The 26,172-nt window shown below is 36.3% G+C and overlaps 1 protein-coding gene across 3 annotated transcripts in view; it reads left to right on the top strand.

Annotated features, from left to right (window-relative positions):
• The window catches only part of FAM114A1 (family with sequence similarity 114 member A1), a 38,338-nt gene extending 13,684 nt beyond the window's left edge, over positions 1–24,654 (top strand). For 2 of the 3 annotated variants that reach the window (XM_052780256.1, XM_052780259.1), the window contains 11 exons: positions 708–821; positions 980–1,086; positions 2,831–2,965; positions 4,763–4,915; positions 7,158–7,281; positions 12,444–12,529; positions 13,679–13,846; positions 15,104–15,243; positions 17,120–17,192; positions 19,893–19,946; positions 21,520–24,654. In XM_052780256.1, the coding sequence (XP_052636216.1) occupies positions 708–821; positions 980–1,086; positions 2,831–2,965; positions 4,763–4,915; positions 7,158–7,281; positions 12,444–12,529; positions 13,679–13,846; positions 15,104–15,243; positions 17,120–17,192; positions 19,893–19,946; positions 21,520–21,621 (1,256 nt within the window). In that variant the 3' untranslated portion in view covers positions 21,622–24,654. The remainder of the gene's footprint in view (positions 1–707; positions 822–979; positions 1,087–2,830; positions 2,966–4,762; positions 4,916–7,157; positions 7,282–12,443; positions 12,530–13,678; positions 13,847–15,103; positions 15,244–17,119; positions 17,193–19,892; positions 19,947–21,519) is intronic. The other variant, XM_052780258.1, reaches the window with a different exon arrangement.
• The last annotated feature ends 1,518 nt before the right edge of the window (positions 24,655–26,172 follow it).

Below are 26,172 nucleotides of genomic sequence, written 5' to 3'. Positions count from 1 at the left end.
ATAGAACAGAGAGTTAGGGAGCCACTATGTATGCATCAGGTAAGGGTGGTAAAATCTCTGTAGGAGATCAGCTGCCACTGGAACAATAATTCTGTCTGTGTCATCTGACACCAACAGACTTTACAAAGTATATTTAAATAGCAGCTTTGAGGAGAGACACTTTAGAATTTGACTTCAAATGTGCAACTGAGGAGCTTAAATCCTGAAATAACTTTGAGGACCTGGGTCAGTATTCCTAAAATACTTACCTAACATAGCACCTATGCAGCAGACTGAAGAACAGATTCCTTGCCTCAGCCCTGCAGTCACCCACAGTCCATTAATTGTGGGTTAATTGTTCTAGACTTCTGAAAACTAGATGAGGCCAAAACCTGTGGCATTAGGAGTACCATCAATTTCTGTTTAAACTGTTTGTAATAGAATATTTAGCATTTTGAAAAGCAGGGAGCTAAACTTAATGCGTGCCACTGAAACAAGTTTTACATTTCAGATCCAGTGTCATTTGTATTATATTTCGGCTTTATCATTTCTAGTCAGTTAATATACTGGATATAGTAGAGCAAGTGAATTATTAACCTAGAAAAAAATTAAGCTATTGAGGTAAGTTTAATGGTTATTCTGATTGTCATTCGTGGAGTATAAGAATACTCTGCACTGTTAGTAATAAGTTTTCAAATCATATAATCTAAAATATGCTTCTGCTGCAGGTCATGGGATAACAGCAGTAAAGGAAAAAGCAGGAACTACCCTAGGAATTCATAACGCAAGTTCAGCATCTTCGGAAATGGCAGAGCCTCCTGCAGCTGAAACGCCAATTATACGTAAGTTCAAGTTCACTGAAATTGAACAAAACTCTTTGACACTGCCAAATTAGTCCAATTTACAAAATTTTAGGATTTTGATCGCAGAATCCAGTTTACTGTAATTTGTGACTTGTAGAGTTGAAAGTATGCTGCAGCTTGCTCTTTTCTTTTGTTAGAAGCAGAAGATTCTCTGGACCAAAGCTCTTCTGAGAATATTCCTTCTTCTCCTTCATCTGGATCTCGTGGCATGTTGTCAGCTATCACTAATGCTGTACAGAACACAGTGAGTCGTTTTAGCTGGCCTCTCTGCTCTAGTTATTCTTCATCATTTTTAGGTGCAACTTCACTGTACATCACATTTGTTAAGTTGTAGGTCTTTGTAAAAACAGTTCTGTTGTAAGTCTGTTTAGAGTCTCTTCAATGGCAAAATAACTGCATCAAATTAAAAAAAAAATAAGTCAAACACAACTAAGTCAGTTACTACTTTGGCACCATTTTCAGTGAAAAATATGGTCTTCTAAAGTGTATAGAATTCTGCAAATTCTTAGGAAATCTTTTTTATAGTTGCGGTACCATCATCTAATTTTTTTTACGGTTAAGTCCTTCCAGAGAAAGTATGATAAGATTTGTTACCATTTTTGAAGGCAGATAAAATAAGAAAATACTCCATTTGCTTATTTTAAGGCTTTTACTAAACTCCGTATTGTTAGTCCCTGGCCCTTACCTTCACCTCTATCTAGTCTCTCATTTCATATTAGCCTTCCCAGAAGGGGGTCTGACTGCAGACTCAGTGAGGCAAAATCTTTTGTCCACGGTTCTTTCCTATTACACTCTCCATATATTTTCTGTGTGTTGCACTTCATCCTTTTCTGTTTTTCTGTGTTTCAGCTTTTGCAAAATCCTCTACCATACTGTTTCCAAATCAATTTTTGTGTCATCTTCTTCACCAACATTGTTTACACACTATTATCGTGGCAAATGTTTTCCTCTGAGCTTTTCAGTATAGTGTTTCCCTTGAAATTGTAAGAGACTTTAAGCATCAGCTAAAAAATCATAGAAGACTAACTCACCATTGAGCATGTTTTACAAAGTGGCAATTCTTTTTTAGTGCATATCCAGTTCACCCTGAGTGCCTCATCACTCTTAATATCAAAAGATTTTGGGAGCAGAGGGCGATTCCTATAGATTATTGCTAAGACTGTTGCTACAGAATCTGGAGCATCATAAGGCTTGTGAGAGCTGGACACTAGTAAGATTACCTGAGCATTGTATAAGATTTGCAGGTAAGAGAAATGTGCTCTTATGCAAACCTAGAGAGGCTACTATATCACAGTGATGAATGTCACCAAACAAAAAGAATAACTTAATGTCTCAGTAAGTTGCCGGTAATGCCATTTGAGACTTTGGTAGGGTTTTCCATTATATATCAGGTTACATCATTATACATCAGGTTACAGCATTTGAGTATCTGACAGATGCATAATCCAGATTGAAATGGAAATCTTTAGCCAGTGAAAATTATTCTTCAGTGTACATGAAATTTTGTGAGTGAGGGCAAATGTTAATATGAAGGCACAGGAAAAACAACTGTATTTTGATAGACAGTTCCAGAGTCATCACAAGTGTCAAAATTTTAGAAATCGGTTAGGTAAGGCAGGGTCATCCTGTTCCTGATGGACTTTGGCTCCATATTATTTGTATCTAAAATATGTTCCCATGGACTAGATGCCACTTTGGATGAAATTAAAGTGGTATTATTCATAATTTTTTTATTGGCAACAGGTGTTACATTTCCTCCAGTGTGAGTCTTTTAATTAACTAGAAAGATTTGTATAGTTAATTTATTTTATTTTTGAAAATGTATTCAGAACAAAGTTACATAATTTTATAAAGCCTGTTGTTAGTTAAAGCATAGAAAATCTAGGGACCTGAATGTTCAAAGACGGTGTCAGCAAAAGCAATACTCTTTACAGTTCATATTAGCATAAAGTGAAAAGAAAATAACCACATTGCGTTGTTTTATACAGGGGAAAAGTGTATTATCTGGAGGCTTAGATGCTTTGGAATTCATTGGGAAGACAACCATGAATGTCCTTGCAGAAAGCGATCCTGGATTTAAGAGAACCAAAACACTAATGGCAAGAACAGTTTCTCTATCTCAGGTTGGATTTATTTCAATACAGCTCTGTCAATGCAGTTTCAGATTCTTCTTCCAGAATTTCACATGCCTCAGGGAGAGGCTTTATTTATTGCAGTAGATATTGGCTAAGCTTATGGAAATAAATATTATGCTTTATATTTGCTCCACTTTATTTTTCTTCACAGAACCACAAAAGATCATGTAAAAGCATCTTTTCTGCATAATCACATGTGCAATAGCTGATTTTGGTAAGATAGTATATGTGGTGATAAATCATTACACTCTGGAGACAGAATCAAATTGTTGGTGTTTTTGTAACAGCTGTAGATAGATATCTTCCAGCATAAACATCACTGTACTACTTTCCTTGGAAATGAGTAATACTGGAATACGACATATGTTTCATTAGGAATTAAAGCTGTGAAGAGTTCTATCTTAATGTCCATCTAAACTAATGGTACCCTTACACAGTCGTGACTCATGTTTAAAAGTTCAGACATGATAAACACAGAAGTATAAGTGCTGTCAGTACAAAATTATTTTAGCTCTCCAGACACTGAGAGGAGGGAGGCTGTGGAAATCAATAGACATTGAAAAAAACTTTTAATTTTACTGCATGTTTACTTCCATGTAGAGAGAAGTAAGGTATTTTTCTTTTAATGAGATGTTTCATCTTTAGTGTTTGTCATTGTAAGTGTGAATGGACTGATACTGTTGTAGTAGGCCAAAAGCAAGTAACTCTTGTTAAGGTCCACAGGGTTAAAATGAGCTTTTGAGAATACCTTCCTAAACAATATGCATGAATTCACACATAAAATCTGAGGCAGAAAGTGACATAAATCAGTTCTCAGGGGTCATATAACAGTGCTTCCTTTTCAGTGATTTGTACATAAAACTTTGTGAGTGATCTTTTTAAGGTGGAGACTGAAAAATCTACCATCATAAGTCTTTTGTAACAAATGAATAACTGAAGAGAATTTCGTAGAAATTTTGAATGATGCAATAGTGTAAGTGGTGGGAGTTCACCTATATTCAGAGGCTTATATGTGACTTAAGATGCACTTCAGATGTATTTACCAGCTTTACTGTAGCAAATTCATATGAGAGGCCATTCCTTCCGGGGAATAGAAGGAAGAAATAGAAGATCCTATTCTATACACTATTCTAGCCTTCTTATACACTAATAGAAGTGTATAAGAAGATCACTCCAAAATATACCCAAGTATACAGAGTGTAGTTCTGCCCCACCTTTGATAGAAGTCATACCTTACTAGACCAATCTCTTTTGTCAGTCCTGCTGTCACATAAAACTGACTTCAGTGTCTGCTAAAAATATTTCACAGGAAATATTTATGTAAGTGCAATATTTATGCAAGTAGGTAGGTAGGTCCTGGAAATAATATTCTTCCTATTTTGTGGTCTGTGGAATGGATTGCATGACTCTTCAGGGCTGTGTATGTAATAGTCCTTCTTATTTTTCTTTCATTGTAATTGGTGGCTAAATTTATTATACGGTATCCATAGCTGACATTGCTTTTGAGAACATAAGCAAGATTATTTGTTTGTTCATTGTATTTTAAAAAAAGATGGTTAGCAATTACCTTGGGAAAACAACGCTTAGAATACTACTTAAATATTTTATTAGCGAAGTTTATCAAAAAAGAAGTTAGATATTTCAGCTCTAAAATTTCAGCTCTGCAAGTGTGATAGTCCCAAATTTTATTACTACTTCCTAGACAAGCAGAAGCAGAAAGTAATAAAATCTGTCATACTAACAGCATTACCAATAAAACAACAGGAATAATGTATATTTTTGCAGCTGTTGCGAGAAGCTAAAGAAAAAGAGAAACAGAGGCGGGCCCAGCAAGTTACAGTTGAAAGAACAGCACATTATGGACTACTTTTTGATGAATTCCAAGGTTTGTCTCATCTTGAAGCTCTGGAAATCCTGTCAAATGAAAGTGAAGCTCAGGTACAGTATGCAGACAGCATAAATCAAAATGGTTGGTAAAAAATTGATCTTTACATTAATTTCACTCTGCAGGTGCATGAGAAATGAACAGTAAGTTTTCCATCAACTTCAGAGAAAGCTGGATAGGTCCCACGGGCCAGTCCTTGGCTTCAGGAAATCAATCTCAATACACCTAAAATTTAATTCCAAGATTAATGCAATACAAACAACTTCAGAACTGAAAGTTATTTTTGTTAGGACCGTATATATTTTTCAGCTTGTGACACTATGCAGATGTCTTTTCAGAATTTGCAAGGAGGTTGAAGTCTTCTGGTTTTGTATCAGGCACTGACACTTACATTCAGGTATTCCAGACCTACTACACCTGGAGGCTAGTGATTTAAAATTAATCCCAGATTACTTATTCAATTTCTAAGCCTTCTTTATTGTGTAGTTTTAAAGTTACATAAAACTGCTCCAGGATATTATTACTGGAAGTATACAAATGTGTCTCTGAAGAATATGCTAATGTTACTAAGGCCTATTTGATAAATATATTTTTTAATTTCAGCTGTCAATTTATTGACTCTACTAGTAGATCAGTAGATCTCTGACAGTAGATTAATGGAATTTTGTAGACTCCTAGGAGTGGTATTTTATACTGAAACAGTTTCCTGAGTAAATTTCTTAAAATACAAGTTTTCTTCTTTTTTGTTTTTGTAATTAGCACTCCTTGCCCTCTGGGTTATTTTTAATAAAAAATAACCAACTTATTTTTTAAAAAGTTTTATTTGCTTTCACAAGTAAAAGAAGCTTATGTTAATAACAGCTAGGTACATACTGTCCATGTTGTTTTTATTTTTTGCAATTATGTCTAAATGAAAAATTATAAATTCAAAACCCACATGTAAGGTTCAAGGGCCTGCTTTTGGAAGAAAACAAAAAAAAACCAGAATAACCACGAAACAGGAAAGAGGTAAATAGAAAACAAGTTCAGGTTAATTGCATGTGTCAATACTATTTTTCTTTTACTGTGAAATACCACAGGGTAAATAAGACTTGTGCAAGTTGTTACCATAAAGTTTCTGACGTGCTTCATGTTATGTCCTCGATAACCCCTTGTTCATAGTCCTACTCACTCCAACAGGATTGAATGCGTCTGTGTGGGTCAACAAGTGCAATTCCCTCATAATTACCATACCCACGCCCACAAAATACTTACAGTACTGTAAGTTTGAGACCTATACTAACAGCCCAAAAGCCACAGGAGGAGCACAAGAGAGACTGAAGGCATTGCTAATGTCCAATGTGCTTCTAATAGCAGGGATTTTAAAATATTTTTAAGCTTTTATTTTAAAAGTTTCCATTTTAAAAAGTTCCCAGTTAATCCTATGAAATGGATAATGCTATAGAGAGGGACAAAAAAGCCCTAGGTAGTCCTTCACAACCTGCGTTAGGTCTCCCAACTTTATCTTGCATTTAACTCTGAGCATATGAGCTGGACACATCAAGGAGGAACATAAGAAAATAACATCTTTCTCCAGTCTCTCACTGAGCCAGCCTGCATGTCTGCCAAGCAAGCTTAGAAGAAAACCCTTGAAACAAACATAAAAGTAAAATTTTATATCAAAGGGAGAGAAGGCATTTCTCTTGGCTTCCATAGGCAGAGAGTGTGATCATGGGTTTAACACTATGTAACTGTAGTGCAAACAAACAGTGATGCAAAGAATCTGTTTCCATCCCTCTTAGGCATGCCAACCTGTTAGATATGCAGGGACTTGCAGATACCTGAGACATGCAAAGACACGTCAATACATTCTTCAGAACAGGTAGACTGGTAGACTGTCAATACTTTTGGTTGCATTTTGGAAGAGGGGAAACAGGCTTCTTTTTCCAACTCTTCCTGTGAGTGCTGACACTAACCATGAATTCTGCCTGTGCTTTTTCTGCCTGCTGTCTTCATCCAAGCAATCCCAAAATGCTTATTACAGTTTGCAATTAAACCATCGATTTATAATTCAAAACTAATGTTCTGGGAGAAGGTAGACACCTGATGATCTTGCAAGGCTGGTGTAATTTTTGTGATACTCAACAAATTTTTGTTGATGCGAACCAAAAAAGTGTCTACGTTGGAAGGTTAGAGCCAAGATTTGAGCATAATGGAAGTTTCCATTTCTTAGCCTATTTTGGTATCAGGCTCTAAATTAGCATTTAAGAAATGCTCTGTTTTGGTTAGGAATGCTTACTGTCCTTTCTTTTACAGATTCAGTCATATTTAGCAGCACTTGATGGAGAGCAGTTGGAGACTGTGAAAAAGGATTTAATTGCTATAAAAGAGATTTTTGTTCCAAACGAATCAGATGACGAAGTGGTGCAGGCACAGAAAGGTAATTAGAAACACAGAGACTTAACCATATGAATAATTGTTACTTCTGTATATAGTAATTTCAAAAATTACAATCCAAACTATAATTTCTGATATCCTAATACTCTTCATAAGGTAGTCACTAAAATTAATACTCTAAAAGTTCTGGAAGCTGATCAATGCTTAATTTTGAATTTATATTGTAATTGAAGTATGAGATATAGAAAAGAAAATGTAAGGAAGTATTATATTACTTTGCTATATCATCAGTGAAAGTAAAACAAAAATAAGAAGGAAAAATAATAACCTTTTGGATAACTCAGGTTTTCTTACACAATCTGTTTATGAAATTGTGTAATCTGAAAGTTTTGGAGTGTTTAGCAATGCTTTTCTGTTTAGCAACTTCATCCTCACTTTGCACCCTCCCTTGCTAGGTAGGGAAAAGATCAGAGTGTAATGAAGAGACTTAAGAACCCTGAACTTTTTGAAGGAAAGTCACTTTGAAACATAGTGGCAAAGCTGCTTTCTAGGTATTGCTTGGCAAGACGTGGCGCGTGGAGTGTGAGAAAGAAGTAATAGCAGCAGAAGCATGCCGTAACTATGACATAGTGCACAGCATTGAAGAGAATGGGACCAGCATGACAGGCCATAGATCAGCTCACAAAAGTTACAGTAAAATGGGTGGGTGCTTTGTTTAGGGGCAAAATAGGTGTCTTAAACAGGTCAGGAATTTTGGCATTCCCCAGAACAGGCTGAGAACAGAAGGATACAAAGTTAGCTTAAAGCCACCATAGTTCATGCCTCCAGGCCTGTGAGGTCCATACCAAACCTCTTCTAGCTAATAGAAACAATCCCCTTGACCTGACTGAAGACTGGCTTATGCCATTGAACACCATATTGCTGTGTTTCAGAAACACAGAAACATAAAAAGATATTTCTTCCATGTCATCTTGATCTTCTCAGGGGTGCTTTGCCCATAAAACCTACATTTTGCAAGATGGTGAGGTATGATTTCTCTAGCCTTCAGAAAAGTTAGAAAAACTGTTAACATCCACATGTTCTACTGGAAAGTCTTTTCTGCTCAGACTGCTCTTTCTAGCAGTGCTTACTCAGTATGCCTGATGTCTCTCACAGGGAGCTTATTCTTTCTTCTCGGGGGGGACAGCGAGTGTTCAGTGTAAAGTCTTAGTATGGTAGAGTTTTGTGCTGTTTTTTTTTCCCTTGTTACTCTTTAAAACCGCACATTCCTCTGTGGGATTGTGAGAAATAGAAGTCAAGAAAGTGTATTACCTGCTTAAGAGCGAGGATTCATGAGCTGTTTGTTATTCCTTAATTTCTGTGGGAAATAGTTCCTTGCTTTGAAAGTAGCCCCCAGGAAAAGCACAAAGTGATGTTTTCTCTGGTAGTCAGAAGTTCTGTTTTTTCAGTGAAGCACAGCTGCTGATCATGCTCCTTGAAACATTCACTGGCTTTTTAAATAGGCTGGGACCAAGGCAATGAGCACCTTAAAAAAACCAAAAAGACCAAATCAGAGTGTGCTGCAGGTTTTCCCCTGCAAAAGCAAACCAGTCAGCAGTGAAACATATCCTCCTCTCTGACAGTGGAAATAATAACCACACATGGGTTCTCTCCACCTTACAGCTGAATGGGTGTTACTTCAGGCTGCAGTTCAAAATGACTCACATCCTTTAGTGCAAGCAGGCTCAAGATTTATTAGTACTTGAACTAGAGATCAATTTCATTTATTAGTATTAAGTTGGATAAATTTTAATTCCACCGGAGGACACAAAAAGAATAGAAAGGTTAATCACTTTTCAAAGTAGCTGTTAGGGCTGAGCCTACAATTCTGTGGTCAGACTCCTAACCTGGGACATGTGGCCTTTACTTCTTTCTTCAGCCTGTCACCCATAATCCGTAGTACATGCAACACTGCACTGATAGTGCTCTTAACACTGTATAGTGCTTTGACATGTCCCTTCTAGACAGTGTCCTAGTCTGGGTACCTTTCCCAGTCACAAAAATGTGTTATCTTCATTAAAATCTTGTTAGAGTGAATGAAGGCTTCTTACGATCCTCCTGAGTCAGGGAAGACAGATGTTTTCCTGAATTTCTTAATGCATAGAATTTAAGTGTTTTTATTAAGTGCATTTATGCAGCAAATGCATAAAACCTTGTAAAACTTAAAAAATTGCATTAATAGGCCTTTACATGACAATTGTCTGCCATATTTAGATAAAAACAATATCCAGCACCTTTCCATGTAGTGTTCTATGTGATTTGCACATCCTTTTCCCCTCATGGAGCACAGTTCTTTTGAACAGTTTAATGTTTTATTGATACTTTAGTTTGCCAATCTTTACATAATTTAAGTTGGATTCCAGTGACTTGCTATTGACTACGCTTAGTATTCTGGTCATATTTTCTGGGGGGCATCGATATGTATCCTTCTGGGAGCACACTTGATCTTTTAGGGTCTAGGTTTGAATTGTTTGGGATTTGTTTTTTTTTTTAAACTGGAATTGTTTACCTGAAATGACTTGTTGGGACCTTAAGCATCTTTCTGTGGCATAATTAATAATTACGTATAGATAAAAGACAGTAAAATTTAACAACAGGTTTGCTGATCAGGATTAAATGCAGCTCATGTCTTGCTGTGAAGAGAAGGCTTCCTTCTAGTTTGTGTTCTTAGCTCAAGCCAGTTAATACAATTAACCTTCTGATAAGCACATTAATAGGTTTTACACTTATAAAATCAAGTCAGTGAGCCATATGCTCTTCTAATAGCGTATTTTTTGTAAAGAATTACATATTTTTACTTAAGCTAGCTATCTAGCAAGAAGTAGCAGGCTATGTTGTAATGTTCTATGTTCTAATCCTGCTTGCTAAACAGTTTAAAACTACACCTAACTTGCCTTCAGTAGGATTTTGATTTGTGCTTCCCAGCTCAATAAAACTTGTGGTTTCTTCCTAAGGAAGCCACCCCCCTACAAAAGACAGAGATTAACTAATGGTGTTTGAAAATGTTAAATCTTATCAAGCCACTGAGCAGTATTTGAAAACAAGTTAATTACCACTTACTGCTAATTTGTTACCACTTTCTCATCATCAAAATCATCTTATTTATATGGTGTCATTTGTCAGCGCTATATATACTCAGCAAAAAAAAGACTAACTGGGAGGAAAACCAGTACTTTGCATTCGAGTGTTTGAAAAGAGTGGCCAGCCATTTGTTTTATGTGAACTCTCAGGATCCTGTCTTACCCTAGATTCTCAGGATCTCATTCAGACGTGTTAGTGCTGCTTTTAGTTTCTACCGTAAACACTTTCCGTCCTACACAAGGAGAAATTACTGCAATGATCTTTGGAGGACTGTTTTGGGAAAGGATTTGGGCTAGGCTTTGTTCTTGGCAACTTTGAAACTGGAATCGTTTTTTTGTGTCTTTGCTTAACAATCAGATAGGTGCAAAATCAATATGAAAAGAAAGAAAAGGAAAAGATATTTTCTTACACAAGTAGGAGAAAGCCAAATGCATACCCTTCTCTAATGTTTCTTTTGATTATGCAGTCCTTTCATGTATTTTTCACTGCAGCTTCTTCTCCTTTCAGTTGTTTATGAAATAATGAGAGGAGAATATCTGAAAAAGTAGCTTTACCTACATTTTGAAAGCCATTAACACCAAAAAATTCATATGTGAGGTTAAGGGAGACGGTAACCAAAGTTAGTATTGAATTGAATATGCCAGTTATCAACAATTTTGGTAATTTTGCTTTGATCCAGTGAACTGCTTATCAGTTTTCAGCATGCTGCAGTTTATAAAACAATTTGGCATCATTTTAAGAACAAGTGAATTCAGTGTATCCAAGAGGTGCTATATTGCAAAACCTGAAAATCCTATTGCCAAAATTTACTGATAAGGGCAGCAATTAAATTAACTCTGTGCATCTCTTTGGCCTGCCAGAATACAATCTTCTTGACTTGTTCCCCTGCTGTTAAGAGCAAAGCTCAGTCTCTTGGTCATTGTGGGTGAAGAGTTCTTCGTGCTAAATACTAATTTATTTTATAGCACCGAAGATGGGCACTATCTTTACAAGCAAGTGTTAGATGTCCTTTGCTCTAGGAAAGTATAATCCGAGTGTCAGATTCCACCACCTTTCCACATGTTGCAAGGTATTGTGGACTGTAAACAGTTCTATCAAAATCCCCAAAGTCATTGGAGAGTAATGTCCCTCAGCTTTTAAGCCCAGTATTAAAGATTTGCATAAAAATAGAAAAACTGGCCCTAGCTAATAAATTAATAAAAAAAGTGGGAATACAGTAAGACAAAAAATTCATTTTTGAAGTAGCTGGACTTTTATCAGGCTCAGTATGGGGACTTCAACCTTTTAGTGTCATCAGGCTAAAAAAAATGGATTTTGTATATTCCACCAGAAAGTGTTAATGAAGATTCCAAACTCAGTAAGTGCAGATGAACAGAACCAACCAAAATACCAACTTTTAGGAACTTAGAGCATGTTAGAATATGGCAACTGCAAGTAGTCAAAGGAATATATATAATAAAAATGAAGTTCGAATACTAGTGATATTTATCTTTGCTCATTAATCTTGTGAAATGGAAGTGCAGATTCTTTAAGGCTCATTACTCCAAAGCAGAACAGAAAACATTCTTCATTTAAGAAAAGCTCAATCTTAAAATAGAAAGAAAACACACCTCTTAGCTGTGGTTTGCAGACAGAGCAAGAGAGAACATTTTCCAGTATGTTTCCTCTGAAACTTATTTGTATCTGGTCCTGCTGCAGTTTTTATTCTTTAGTTTGAAAGAATAGGTTAGTATCTCTTCTTTGGTTATTTTGTGGGTCTTGTATTTTTGTCAGATAACTAGGGATCATGCAACTTCTTCTCCTCTTACCTGTTTTTGTGAAACTTAGTGGAATTTAGAATGGGGTGGAAAGAGTAGTTGGAAGTGTCTGGCTAGCATATCTGGTTGTACAGGTATCTCTGTTACTTGTTCTCGTCTTTATTTGAGCATATACACGCACACACCCACACACCCCTTTCTTGTATCACTGTCACTGTTTTTCAAGTGCTAGAGTTCTTGGGGAAACTACTTGATTGGATGTATTTGATTGTGTAAAATATTATAGTGATAACACCCTAACAAAAAATTGTCTTGTTTTTTCTTGCAGCAGATATGGGAGAAGAGTTTGTCAGCATGCTTACTGAACTGCTGTTTGAATTGCACGTTGCTGCTACTCCTGACAAACTTAACAAGGTTAGCGCCTGTTGGTGAGCTTCTCTCTGTTTATTGGACGAAGAGGGAGGGCTTTGTTCTGAAATCTGACACAGAGCAGTACCTAGCTCAGTTCAGACAGTTCAAAAAGCAAAGTACAGGAGGGCGGGACTAAAAGGATAAATACAGAAAAGCTTTCTTAGAAGAAGTGAGATTAGTAAGTCAATACGGTTGCAATGACTAGCTAGCACAATGGGCCATGTTAGAAAGCCTTGAACCAGGGATGTCTCAGCAGAACAGAGTTCACGAGCACAGTAGATTTGGTCTTACGTGCTGGGAACAAAGGTCAGGTTCAGAATTATTTTTCTTGCTCATCATGTTTATTCTTCTGAGGGACTTCTCCAGACCTTCTTAGCAAAGTTTTAGATTTATCTCATCTAGCTTCAATCATCTAAAAGTTAGATGGCTAGAAGCTAGTCACTTCACTAGTCACATTTGTACCATCGGGCCCCTTTAAAGGTGATTCAACTGCTGATCTTAGGCTCACATGAATGTTTATCTCTAGCTACAAAGATAGACTAGCTGGATAACTAGCTTAGGCTTAGGTCTTAACATATTTTAATTTGACTTCATGTTAAAAAAGAGACATCATAAGTTTCCTACTAACCATAACAGTAGTCTGAAGTTGTATAAAACTTCAAGGCTTTTCCACTTTTGACCTACTTTCATGCCTGGGAAGGCAGCTGAAGATACAGTGATTTTCTATTTATTTTTCCTTTAAGAATTTAGTACATCTCTCTTACCTCTCCTGTATTTTTTTTTATTTTTTTATACCACCTTCTTATCTTTTTTATTTAGGAAAATTATTTCTGTGTAAATTCTTTTGGAAGGTACTTCATAAAGCTGAAATATTAGTAACTTTGGTATTAATGCCAACTCTATGTGTTGGTTAGGAATATCATACCTGTAGAGGAATTATCCCTGGCTGATCCATCTTTATGCAGTCAGAAATGCTTTTCCCTACAGTTTCTTAAATACACACTTGACTAAATGCCATGCAGAAGCTTGATATGTTTAAACTTCTGAATGTAAAAGGGAAGCAATTAAATGTATTGTTAATTACTGTTCAGGAACATCATTTGATATTCCCTTTTTGACCTGAACTTTGGGGTTGGGTTCTTTCTTTGACAGGCTAGGAAAAAAGCTCATGAATGGCTGGAAAAAGCCAGTTTTTCCATCCCAGTAGACATAGAAGAGAAGCTAAAAGAAAAACCTGGAGAACCTGGTGAAGAAAAGACTGAAAAAGAAGATAAAATTGACAGTGATAAAACAGAAGTAGATAAAAACAAAACTGTGGAGGTAAGATAGCTTTTCGAGGACAAGTTTCATTAAACAAGTTGTCATACTTTGATAAGATTACTTCTTTATCTTTGTGTGTTGGTTTTATATGTTGTCCTTATTTTTTAAACTCATGGAAGTATTAAGAAGTATTACCGTATAACTATTCACTGTAGACCCAGTAGGAAGCTAACTTACATAAATATTTTTACTGTTAGTCTGTTCCCAGAAGTAAATATCAAAGTAGCAGGTCCTCTGCCTATCACATTGTTTTTATTTTTCTATATCTATGTTTTTGTGTGTTGCGTTACACAACATACAGTGAGCTGAGGGATTCTGTGGTGTAATGTCGATAGCACATTGAAAGTCATATCTCAGCATTCCTTGACATCTCTTTCTCCCAGTGACAATTCATGGAAAATTCTCAAACTTTACTTAAACTCTTAAACTGTATAAATCACAAACAGACAAAACAGAAATATTATTTAGGCAACTCCCAAGTGTTCACTCCCTTTATGAAAGATAGCTCTTAAGGCTAAAAGTATTGTGTCTGTTTAGACAACCCTTCTTGTTGATAAGGTTAATTGTGATTGAATGTTTTATGCCAAGTTATAACAATATTAAATGTTGTTGGTATCTTTGTCAAGACCTTTTGAATGAATTCTAATAAAGAAATTATCTGTCATGTTTCCTTACAAAAAAGCTCCAAAGAAGGAGACAGAGTTACACAGTATATATTACAGATTTTTATGCGATTGCAGATTTCCAGCTGGCATCAGCTTGTGAAAGCTGTAATGCCATAGTGCTAGACAGAATTTTTTATCGTTGCTGATAAAAGCCACTTTTTTATTGGGAATATTACCCATTTCTACTCTGGAGATTCATCTGAGGGATGACAATACTTTTGGCTCCATATGAAAGTAATTATGACTTCTTCTAGAGTTAAGGGATCTTTGTATTTGTTAGGACTAGGTTTAAAAGTGCTATGTTAGGAAATCTGAGAGCCTGACCTAGTTCCCATCCAAATAAATGGTAGACTTGTTCTTACTAATTTTTCAGGATAAGGTCTGTATTTTATAATCTGTGGATATTTCATTTTCCAGTATTGTTTGTGAGGATGACATTATGGCTGATATTACCTCACTATGTATGTGGTGGAATTTCCAATTGGGGCGGCGAGGGCTCCTATGTTTCAAATTCTTTTGTATGTATATATCTATATGTATATTTATCAATGTTGTTATTACTGATTATATTATTCCCTGTTTTTAATTTAAGGAAATCTACATGCTGTCCATTGAAAGTCTGGCTGAGGTAACTGCTCGTTGTATTGAACAGCTTCATAAGGTAGCAGAATTAATTCTACATGGTCAGGAAGTAGAAAAAACAGCTCAAGATCAAGCAAAAGTACTGACAAAGTGAGTATTATGTACTTCATATTTGAACATTTGACATTTGCTTAAAACTCATGAAGTTCTGTTCAGCTTTTGGCACTTGAAGGCACAGTAATTTCGTGGATCAACAAACGGCATTGGCTGTAGGGGTCCTGGTGCTATATTTTCTCATGTAATCAAGTTACATAGGCTACCTGTCATTTTTTTGACACGGCTAACATATGTATGTTTACAAAAACATGACCTATTCACAGGCTGAAAGTTGTTTCTGCTTCAGCAAGTGAATGTACATGCTCATTTGGGTTGCATTTCCTGTTCACTCTGCAAAAGATACTGTGCTAGCACATACAGAATTTGCTTTTGGAGTGCATAATGCAGTCTTACTATTGGCCAATAGAGTTTCATTATCTAGTGTTTACCTGCCAAAAATATACAAAAATCAATCTGTAGTTCTAAACTATAAGACCACATTTGTCAGCAACTTCATAGTAAACCATGACAAAACATACATAAATTAAGAAGCCAGTTTATCTAGTGGGATTCAAAATTCAGATCTCAAGCTCTCTCTAGTAATCAATTCTACTGATTCCAGTGGAATTTTGACGTTAAAATGTTGTAAGCACTTGAGTCCTAAGTAAGTAAAGTATTAAAACAAGTGTTTATCCTTAGGAGTGCTAGTAACAATGGCAAAGTCCATAGGAACACTTCAGTCTAAAACAAAGTACTTGAACAAGTATTTTTCAGAATTAGAGCTAGGGTATGGTGCACCTTGCAGGATGAGATTCTATATGATGCACTTGTGAATGTTTAGCAAAACAGTGAAAGATCTAGGAATAGAACTAGATCTCCTTGTTCTCTTGTATTTTAACCACGAGGGTACTTCCTCTTTTAGTACAGAGTAGATGTTTTATTGCTTAGATAGGAAACGTCTCACTGTCCTCATTAAAGTTTGATTTATTTCTACCAGTATTTGTAGAAGTTGTGTTGCTGCAATCATCAGAAGTTTAGAATTGAAAAAATTGAAACATTGCCCTACCAAAAAAGACTAGCATTTGAGCCAATGTGACATCTTTTTGCTGCTGTAGTCAGCAATGGATTTTTCAGTTGTCCTGGTTTCAGCTGGGATAGAGTTAATTGTCTTCCTAGTAGGTGGTACAGTGCTATGTTTTTGAGTTAGGTATGAGAAGAATGTTGGTAACGCTGATGTTTTCAGTTATTGCTAAGTAATGTTTAGTCTAAAGTCAAAGATTTTTCAGCTTCCCATGCCCAGCCAGCAAGAAGGCTGGAGGGGCACAAGAAGTTGGGAGGGGACACACCAGGACAGCTGACCCAAAGTGGCCAAAGGGTATTCCATACTGTGTGACGTCACATCTAATATATAAACTAGGGGGAGTGGGGGCGGGGGGATCGCTGCTCAGGGACTAACTGGGCGTCGATCGGCGGGTGGTGAGCAGTTGCATTGTGCATTATTTGTATATTCCAATCCTTTTATTGTTAGTGTTGTCATTTTATTAGTGTTATCATTATCATTATCATTATCATTATTAGTTTCTTCTTTTCTGTTCTATTAAACTGTTCTTATCTCAAGCCATGAGTTTTACTTCTTTTCCCAATTTTCTCCCCCATCCCACTGCGGGGGTGGGGTGTGGGGAAGTGAGTGAGCGGCTGCATGGTGCTTAGTTGCTGGCTGGGGTTAAACCACTACATCAGTGGAGGAATATAAAAACTATACCATGAACAAAGTCTATCCCCAAATATTTAAAAAATTACTAGAAGCAAAATTGCCTTAAGAACATTCTTGGCTTCTAAGATGAAGTGTGTGCTTGGGACAGTCATAGGGGTTTTATCCGTTGACAGGACAAGAATGTATTTTTATATTTGTCTCTTTTTTTTAAACCAGTTTAACAAGTGCCATGTGCAATGAAGTTTCATCTTTATCAAAGAAGTTTTCTGATTCTTTAACAGCAGCTGGGGTAAGATAACAGCATTTTCTGTAGCATTTGGGCTTTTTTTAACATAGTTCACTTCTTGAAACAGAAATTATTACCCAAGTCCAGTGGCTTTACATGAGGTACCAGCAAAGAGAGCACTTCTTTCCTCAGATCAACAGCACAGAGCATTTTTACAGGAGATTCCCTGTTGCAGAGCAAGTTTATAAGGCTTGGTAGACTGCTGTGTGTCCCTTGCCTTCTAAAAATCTCTCTTTCTAGACACCATTTCCCATTTTTCCTGATTACCACATAGCACTTCTTATCTTCTCATGCTGAAAGGGCCCCACATTTGAAGTCCCACAACTTGATGATATTCTCTTCTCCTACTCAGCCTATCCCTTTTGAATGTATTTGTGTAAAAGTCATTACCAGATAACACTTCCAGTACCTTAAGATAGTTTCACGAGCTCTCTTCTTAGGCTTTGCTAAATCCCCTGGCCTAGGGTCACTATGTTTTTAAAAGGTTTAAGAGATTAGAAAATCTGTTTGGTTGTCCATCTTTAAAAAAATCACTCTGTCTTGTATCTCAAAATATTCCATTTAGGAACATCCATTTATCCGTGAACATCTTTGCTAGAAATAGTATCCTGCTTTTCAAGATGTTTCAAAGATGACTGACATCCGAGTATTCTAGCAGGATCCAGAGGCAAAAATTGCGCTGTTGCTGAAATTGTTCTGTAAACGTCAAAGAACAAACTCTGGCTCTCCTGATTACTCCATGAAAACGTGAATGTACATCAAAGGAAATTTTCCCAGTTCTCCCATGAGCTCTTCCAGCACATATCTGAGCAGTTTTTTCAGAGTTATTTGTAGAGAACATGATTTATGGGGTTGCTTTTATTCTGAATAATTTACATTCCTTCCCATTACTCTGGGAGAAACTGCTTATTTTGCATTTTGGGATTGTAGTTTAGCATATCTTTGTGTGCCACTTGCAATAAATACGTGCACAGACATATAAAAATAAATTGCACATGAAATATTAAGCTGGCCCAGATCAGAAAATTGGAAACTAAAGCTTTCATAAGCATTGCACTAGGTTTTGTTCTTATCAACTCTGTACTCAGTTTTTAGGACCAGATTGCTTTTGTGGACATTTGTGTGGACACATAAGAAATTGAGCAAAAGATACTTCCCATTGCCAAAATACTCTCTAGAAGAGAATTTTAGTAGGGCAGTCTGGTGATCTTTATGTGGTGTCCCATCCATGTAAGCTTTTGGAGGAAGATGTGGGCCTTCTGCTCACCATAATCAGTAGGAAATTAAGGAGCGCCTGTCGCACAGGACTGTAGAAAATCTACATCTTCCTGCATGTCCCAGTGGTTCAACTTCCTCCTTAACCTGCCAACAGTACCCGGGTTCACAAACACTTTCCACTATCCTGCAAAGTCCATTAACTCCTGGGAAACTGAGAAATGGCTTAGAACAGAAAATACTGTTTTTTTCAAACATAATGCCATCCCTATAGTTCTATCTGTGTAATTCAGACATTAGTTGTAATGCTGGCTGTACACATAGTCTATAATGGTGATGTTTCTGAGTGAGCAGTAGTGCAGAAGTAAGAAATAACAGCTTTGCTTGCTATGCAAGAGTTCTTTCAAACTTTAACTTATTGATTCATACAATCAATAGTATTTAATTGATACTGCGCTCTATCTGTTTCAGTTTATTGACAATCAACTAAACAGTGCACTTTGTAATGGATTTTCTAGTAACTGACAGTAAAATTGCTCTTCTTTTCTCTAACCATCTTCCCTTTGTTCTGCCATCTTTCTCCAAACTAAAATTAAGGTGTTTCATGTTTCTTTAAATCTGTAATATGAAGGCTACAAGGTTGTAAGTGGAAACCCTTCAGTTAAATTAATCAGTATTGTGTTTCCTTTGTTCTAATGAAGTCCACCGTTCAGTATTGGAAGCAAGCAACTCTTGCTGGAGGTTACTGTCATTCAAAAAAACCACAACGCAAAGAACAGTGGGAATAAAAAATGGAAAGAACTTTTGCCATTTTAGAAAGCAGAGGAGCTGATGAATCTTGGTTTTCTAGCCTCTAGTAGTGTCACTACTCATTGTACCCATCTTTATTCCTATCTGGTGGTTGACAAAAATGCTACGCATGCTGAGCAATGTTTACTGGCCAGCCTGCATTGTCCAGCTCAACATATGCTGCCTCCAGTTTGGGGATCTAAGTTTCACCTGTTTTTTCTTCTGTAAGGGAGCTAATCTGGGCCTTTCATTTCCTCCTAACCACAGACATTTGTGAAACTTCTAAGAACTTAATTTTCCTTCTGACCTGTATTTTTCCTTCTTGTCTCCTTGAAAATGAGCAAGGCGTTAAAAAATTTGGGGGACACTGACTGACAGATGGACGGACAATGTCATCACATAAATCTCACATCCATAGGAAACCAGGCAATTTGAAACTCTGGTATATGAATTTATGAAAAAGTAAAACCCAGGGCCTGTCTTAGCTCATTGTACTCAGTGACAGAAATACATAGGGTCTACTGAAGTGTGTATGAAATGTAGACACAGTTATCAGGAATACTGTGATAAACAGTCTGAATAAGAATCAAGGTGAAGCAAGACCTTTATAGAATTCATAAAAACACTTTTCAGATATCAGTATATTTTTGTTAAATGTATTTCTTGTCCTGGCATTTAATTCGATTTTCTGGTTTACAGAGCAGTATGAAGGCAGAGGTTCTTAACCCCATCATCAACCGTGTGTTATTAGAGGTAAGCTTTCAATTTTTTCACATTAGGAAATGTTCTAGTAAAATGATTTTGAAATTAAACAATCGCATTTATGTCTGAAGAAAGAACTATATAAAAAGTAATGACAGTATCATTCTGGCTGTTCAGTGCCAGCTCATAAACCTCTCATTTCTGTGTTCAGCCTCTCCCACAAATAATAAAGTAGTAATATTGCATTTCCTGAGGATTCTTAAGAACTGTATGACTGAAGTGAGACTGGCTAGCTCTTAAATTCTGCTGCTGTATTGGTCAGAGCACAGCAGACAGTTTGCGATGTGCTGTTTAGCCCTTTTGTAATCTGTTCACAAGTTGCCCGGGATAAGTCTATTATTACTGTTCCGTTACCCAAATACTGCAAAGTATTTCTGATTCACAGATAGTTTCAGACTATTCTTTTCTTTAAAATTGAGTTGCGGGTATGCTACAGTGCTTCCCATCCATGGGCATTTAGATTTCTACAAAGATTCACAGTCTAGCAGCAGGCTTGGTCAGCACATGGATAACCATGTGTCAGACATCACCAAAATGTTTGTGAGTGATTTATTAGACACCATGATCTATGAGTGACCTCTTCTTTTAAACACCATGAGCTATTCTTCATCTGAAAAGCACAGTGAGTAAAATGTGCCTCATTTTTACCAAGAAGAGGTCAAGAGGGAGTAATATGCTCAAAAAGTACTAAAATGTGTACTATCTGCAACATGAATTCTTGTAACTCTGCTAATTAGATCACATTTCTCTTTAAACATAAATAAACATATAGTAGTGACTACAAATTGTCATTCTGTATCTAATAGCTCTGTTCCCTTAAAAATGAGGAAAAGATTGTTTTACAATAAGCAATTTTGCACTGAATTAACAATACCTTTAACAATAATAATGGAAAGTTGAATAGAGCTGTAGTAAAGGTTACTGTACGGTTCCTTTTGTTATAGGGTAAATTTGCTGTTATAGCTGATGTACCTTTCTGTGCTCCAGAAATTGCAAAATCTGGGAATGTCCAGAATTATGGAGTACAAGGTTTTGTAGCTCTTAAATCCTGTATTTGTATACAAATATGTATTAGTACAGCCTAGGTTCATGGAGAATTAAAAGCTGCTATACCGTTCAGTATTAGAAATTCCAAAAATAGTACTACATGTTAAAACCATTGTAATAATTCAAATTGCTAATTTCAGTGACACTTCTTCCACCTACAGCAAATTCAAAATTAGTTCTGTTGATGGAAAGACTAGCTGGTTTGTATTTAAAAAGTCAAATCTACTTCTGAACACTGTGGCATTTTATTCTACTCACATTACAAACAAAACTGTCCAAGAGTTCAAACTGAGGGGAAATCAGATTTTTATATAGTGATTCAGGCTATCCTTGTTAGCCTGAAACTGTTGTAATTTATCATTTTTGTTATCTACAGATTGTGAAATCTTGTGTGAGTATATATGCTAATATAACATGATGCAGATGTAAAAAAAGTAAAGTGTATTTAAAAAGTAAAATGTAATTCCAGAAATACATGACAGCTATACTGATGAACCATGTTTTCTCTCCCCATTAGGGTTGCAACAGTACTACTTATATTCAGGATGCTTTCCAGCTATTGCTTCCAGTTCTACAAATTTCACATATCCAGACTAGTTGTTTGAAAGCACAAGAGTGACAGTTTCCCAGCAGTTGTCACCACTGGGCTTAACAGAAACCACAGACCTAATGTCTTTAATGTACACAGATAGAAGAGATGGTATGAGAGATGTCTGGCCACTTAGAGTCCTTTGAAGACACTAAACGCGGTTTTGCACATACAATATTGAACAACATTTTAAAACTCTTCCAGACTTTTAGACTTTAGCAGTAGTTAGCAAAGTGAATAATTTCTTTTCCATTAGAGCATATCCTTTGCATTAATTTAAACTGAAGTTTATTGATATTAGCATTGACTTAAATACGGATTCTAAATGTTACCCTTTCAGATGTAGACGATGTATGAAGCAAATTAGAATGTAATTTTTTTTAAAACATTTCAGCCCAAATGACCATTTCTATTGTTTGCCTCCTAACTGTCAGTTAAAAATGTATATTTCAAAAGTTGGTTTCAATATTTAATTTTAGCCAACATGAACAAATTATCAGTGTTGTGCTTGTTAAATATTATTTAGAGTAGCAAATAACATCATAATAATATGTACCACTTACATAACACTTTGTGTTGAAAGAGTTGTACAGTAGTAGGTATTAACATAACTAAATGAAAATTATGGAGTTTATGCATTATGAATTATACTGAAAAGAAATTTTCTGAGCCAGTTAAGAGTACGGGTAAAGCTCTGTATTTGCTGACCCATAGTTTTATATTCATTTATGTCTATTTCTTAATTCCAACGGCTGAGCAACATTGCAGGCCAAATTAATCTTTTTAATATGCAAGGAATAGAAAATTTCCCTTTTGTTTGGCAATTGAAACACCTCCAAAATAATCTCCTCTCAGATGAGTTACCCAGGTTAGCACTTTGGGGTTTCATTTGGGCTTTAAACATTATGAACCTTTTTATCAAATGGAGTTACTGATACTGACAATACAGAAATACAGGTTTTGGGCATAGAAAAGAAGTTGTGGAAAGAAGTTATGAGAGAATTGCTTTGGGTGGGGAGGTCACATATCAGAGCAATCACCTTTTCTCTGAGGCAGTAGCTAGACAGACCATAACTGAGCAGCAGGAATGACGTTTCATAATAACACTAGCAACCATGATAATTTGTCCATATCCTTAGCTTAAAATCCTGAGCTGTGAACCTCAGGATTTGTTTAGGCTAGTTTACCTTGTAGACAGGAAGAACCTTCCAATATTTTATGTAGCCTGTTCTCCTGGGTTTTCATTGTTTATTACATTTCTTTCAGCTATTTTGTATTTTTTCCTCTTGGTACTCATGAATTGTATTTAACTGCTTTTTAATTGTAGTTGACATCTGAATATGTGTAATCATAGAAGCATAGTTCATACATCATAAAAATAATGAAATAGAGCATGAGGAAATACTATCCTGTTTGTTAGAAAAGAGAAACCATGTATCTGCTTTGTACATGGTAACTTTTTTGAGTCCAAATAAGAGAGGACAGAAAGGTGTGTTTGTGTCTTTCTTACACTATTGTGGTCCCTGTTCTGCTGTCACACGCATTGTGACTTCTCTGTCTTTAGATTTGACATACCTTTCTGGGTAAGTAGAAGGGGTACAGTCTTCAAGTCCACTTGCACAGAATGTAAAAACAAAACTTACAGCAATGTGAACAAAAATAAGAAAGCCGCTTGGCAGCTGAAAAGGCAAACAAAGCTTGACATTCATTGGTATTTACGCCCTATTGCACAGCTAACATTACCTCAACATGGGAGAAAGCAGGACACAGGAAAATGCAAGCAGTAAGCAGGCTCACTAGCCCAAAGGTAGGATACAGCTCCCACCAACCGTTACATCCACGACACTTCTGTCTGGCATTGCTTTACTTCTGAAAGCGTCATTTCAAAAGTGCATTACAAAATAATGTTCAGTTGATGCAAAACATTCCATCTCTGGCTTCTACACTTTGAGGGGAATAAGCAGACTCTTCTCTAGTAGTCCTGTCTGGCTGCTGGAAGAGACACACGCTTGTACTTACTTGACCAGGGGTCATTCTTGTATACGCACTTTTACCCAGAAGAACAACTCCTCAGTGCGGATGACTGAGGACCGTGTACTTGCTCCATATACTTGATCGTGAGCAGTTTCCAGTTTTAAAGATCTGGACACCAGTGAAAGCATTCAGTAGCTTGTAAAAAGGCCTATTTGTTTAAAGCATTTTTTTCTGTTGTTCTATGCTGGCAAGCAGAATATAATACCTGGTTAAAAGCTTGTTTATTTTTCAAACAAAGACTGTCAAGAAAAGTCTAGTGTTTTCACCTATCAATCATTACATCCTGGATTTATTCTTACTTTGATTCGGTCATTACTTTTTATCAAGAAACCTTTCTGTCCACATTGGAGTACAGCTCTGTGTCAGATATCTGTAAAATGCCAAATCCGTGTTAATGCCAAATGAGTCATAGAACATAGCAATAGCTGTTTCATATTGTTCCTGTGCTGAGTTAATGTTTTCAGACATAAATGAATTTAGTTACTTTTTCATACGGATCTTTTTTTTCCTCTGAAATGCAGTGCAGAATATGTAGTGTTAAACCTGTCAGAAAAATGTGTTGACTGATAGTGGTGCCTTTTAGCAGAGGCTGAACAATATAGTAGTAGAAGCCTCAGGCAATAATGTTTGAAATCATTGAGGGGTGTTCTTAAGACAAAGATTGCTTGTCTGAGATATTCCTTACTGGAGGTTTCACTGTCTTGCTTAAATTATGCAGGTATTGAATAAAGTACCTTACCCTGAAGTAAAAGAAGCTATAAAAAATAATGTGGCGACTTGAAATATTTCCATCCATACAATGTGGGAAGGGAAGTAGGGCAGAATACGAGCATAGGGATACTCCATCTGATCTCAGATGCAATCATCTTGTCCTAGGAAAACTGAATGTTATATCTTTAAATCAATTTCAGGTAAATAATATTTCAGTAGAAAAGTACTATGTGGATGTAACCAGAATATTTTGGTCACGCTGGTTTGTATTTTTCCATCAGTCAAATAAATCATTTGAGATATTGAACTGTGACAGTATACTGAAAAAGAATGTTTTGAAGAATAATCTGTTGGGAGGATGTACTCAGTGAAGTCTTTCACTTTCTGATTTTGTGAATTACCTTTGGAATGATGAGTGTGATTTTACTGAGAGTCTGACAAAAACAGATGTTGCCTTTAACTTTTAAGGAAGAGTGTTGTTTGTTTCATCACCACCTTTTTCCAGGTCAGTACGCTGAGTGTGCCTTGGCACACCTTTTTATGCAGAGGCAAAGGAGGCAGGCTTTTGCACTCACTAAGTTAAAAAATTTATCAAGATGAAACCTAAAACAATGTCTGCATACCTACAACCTTGCAGATGATCCATTATTACAGTTCATCACTGAAGAATGAGCTAGAAGTAAATTAGACAAGTCATTTCTGTATTTGTATATTAAAGGTATTTGCTGCTTTTTTTTTTTTTTAGGCAAAGAAAACAAAGCAAGCTGTAAGTTTTTTGCTGCTTTTTAGGGTATAGTCTATTAATGTGTAAACATCTTTTCCCCATGATTTGCTCGTACACACCAGCATCCATTGCTTGAGTCAGCTAAACAAAAGAACTGTCTCTTCCACTTTTTTCATGCTGCTTAGATCATCCACTGAAGCCGTTAATGTCTTCCTCCGAAATGTGCCTCAATCATATAATACAAAATCACAGTCATTACAAGTTGAGATGATTTTTAATGATGTTTCCAGTGTCACCCACCAGTTAGGATTCATAACAACTTTAATGAGTCTGAAACGCCACAGTATTTTGAGCGACAAATACAGATTTTCACCTTTTTTCTGATTCACAGAGGTGTTTTTATCATAGAAGCAGTCACCCAGCTCATAGGATTATCTTTGAGACATTCCAGTTCTATTTCAGATGACAGCCCTGTCCTTTCTGTTAGTCTCAAAAGAATGTAGAGAGTAGAAAAGGACTTTCCTGAGTTCTTTTTAAAACCATCTCAGAGCAAGGCTTAAGATGACACCATCAGCCAGTCTGACCTACTTTGAAATTCCTACGGCCTGACTGGAAAGCCCTCTGGACTTCAAACACTTTTTCTGTCAGGTGAACCTTTGCTGCTGAAGCTGCTTTTAGTGTGTGACCTGTACATTTTCCATGCTCTGACTCCTGTTTCAGCATTCGTAATATTGACAGTGTGCAGTTTTAGAATTAAAAAGAACTGAAAATAAAATGTCAAAAATTGAGCTGTATTAAAAAGATGGGAGAGGGAAAACGATTTTTAAAGAAAAAAAAAAGGACATGCTCTCTGGAAATAGGAACAATTTTCAAGGTTGGATTAGAGAAAAGGCACTCTCAAAGAATTTTTTAGCATTTTTCAGAATAAACAAGAGATGACATCTGATTAGTTCCAGCGGAACTGGAATAATGGCACTTCTGAAGTAAAACGAAAATCTGCATGAGCTTATAGGAAGCAAGTCAAAGATAAGAACATTCAAGGCTCCAAGGAAAGATGACAGCTAATTTGATCACTCTGGATCTGCAGTGCTCATTCTCCCTTTATGGCCTGC

Source organism: Harpia harpyja, chromosome 2 (assembly GCF_026419915.1).
Source record: "Harpia harpyja isolate bHarHar1 chromosome 2, bHarHar1 primary haplotype, whole genome shotgun sequence".
Taxonomy (NCBI): Eukaryota; Metazoa; Chordata; class Aves; order Accipitriformes; family Accipitridae; genus Harpia; species Harpia harpyja.
Note: the sequence above shows the minus strand (reverse complement) of the source record. Positions and strands in the feature narration are given on the sequence as shown.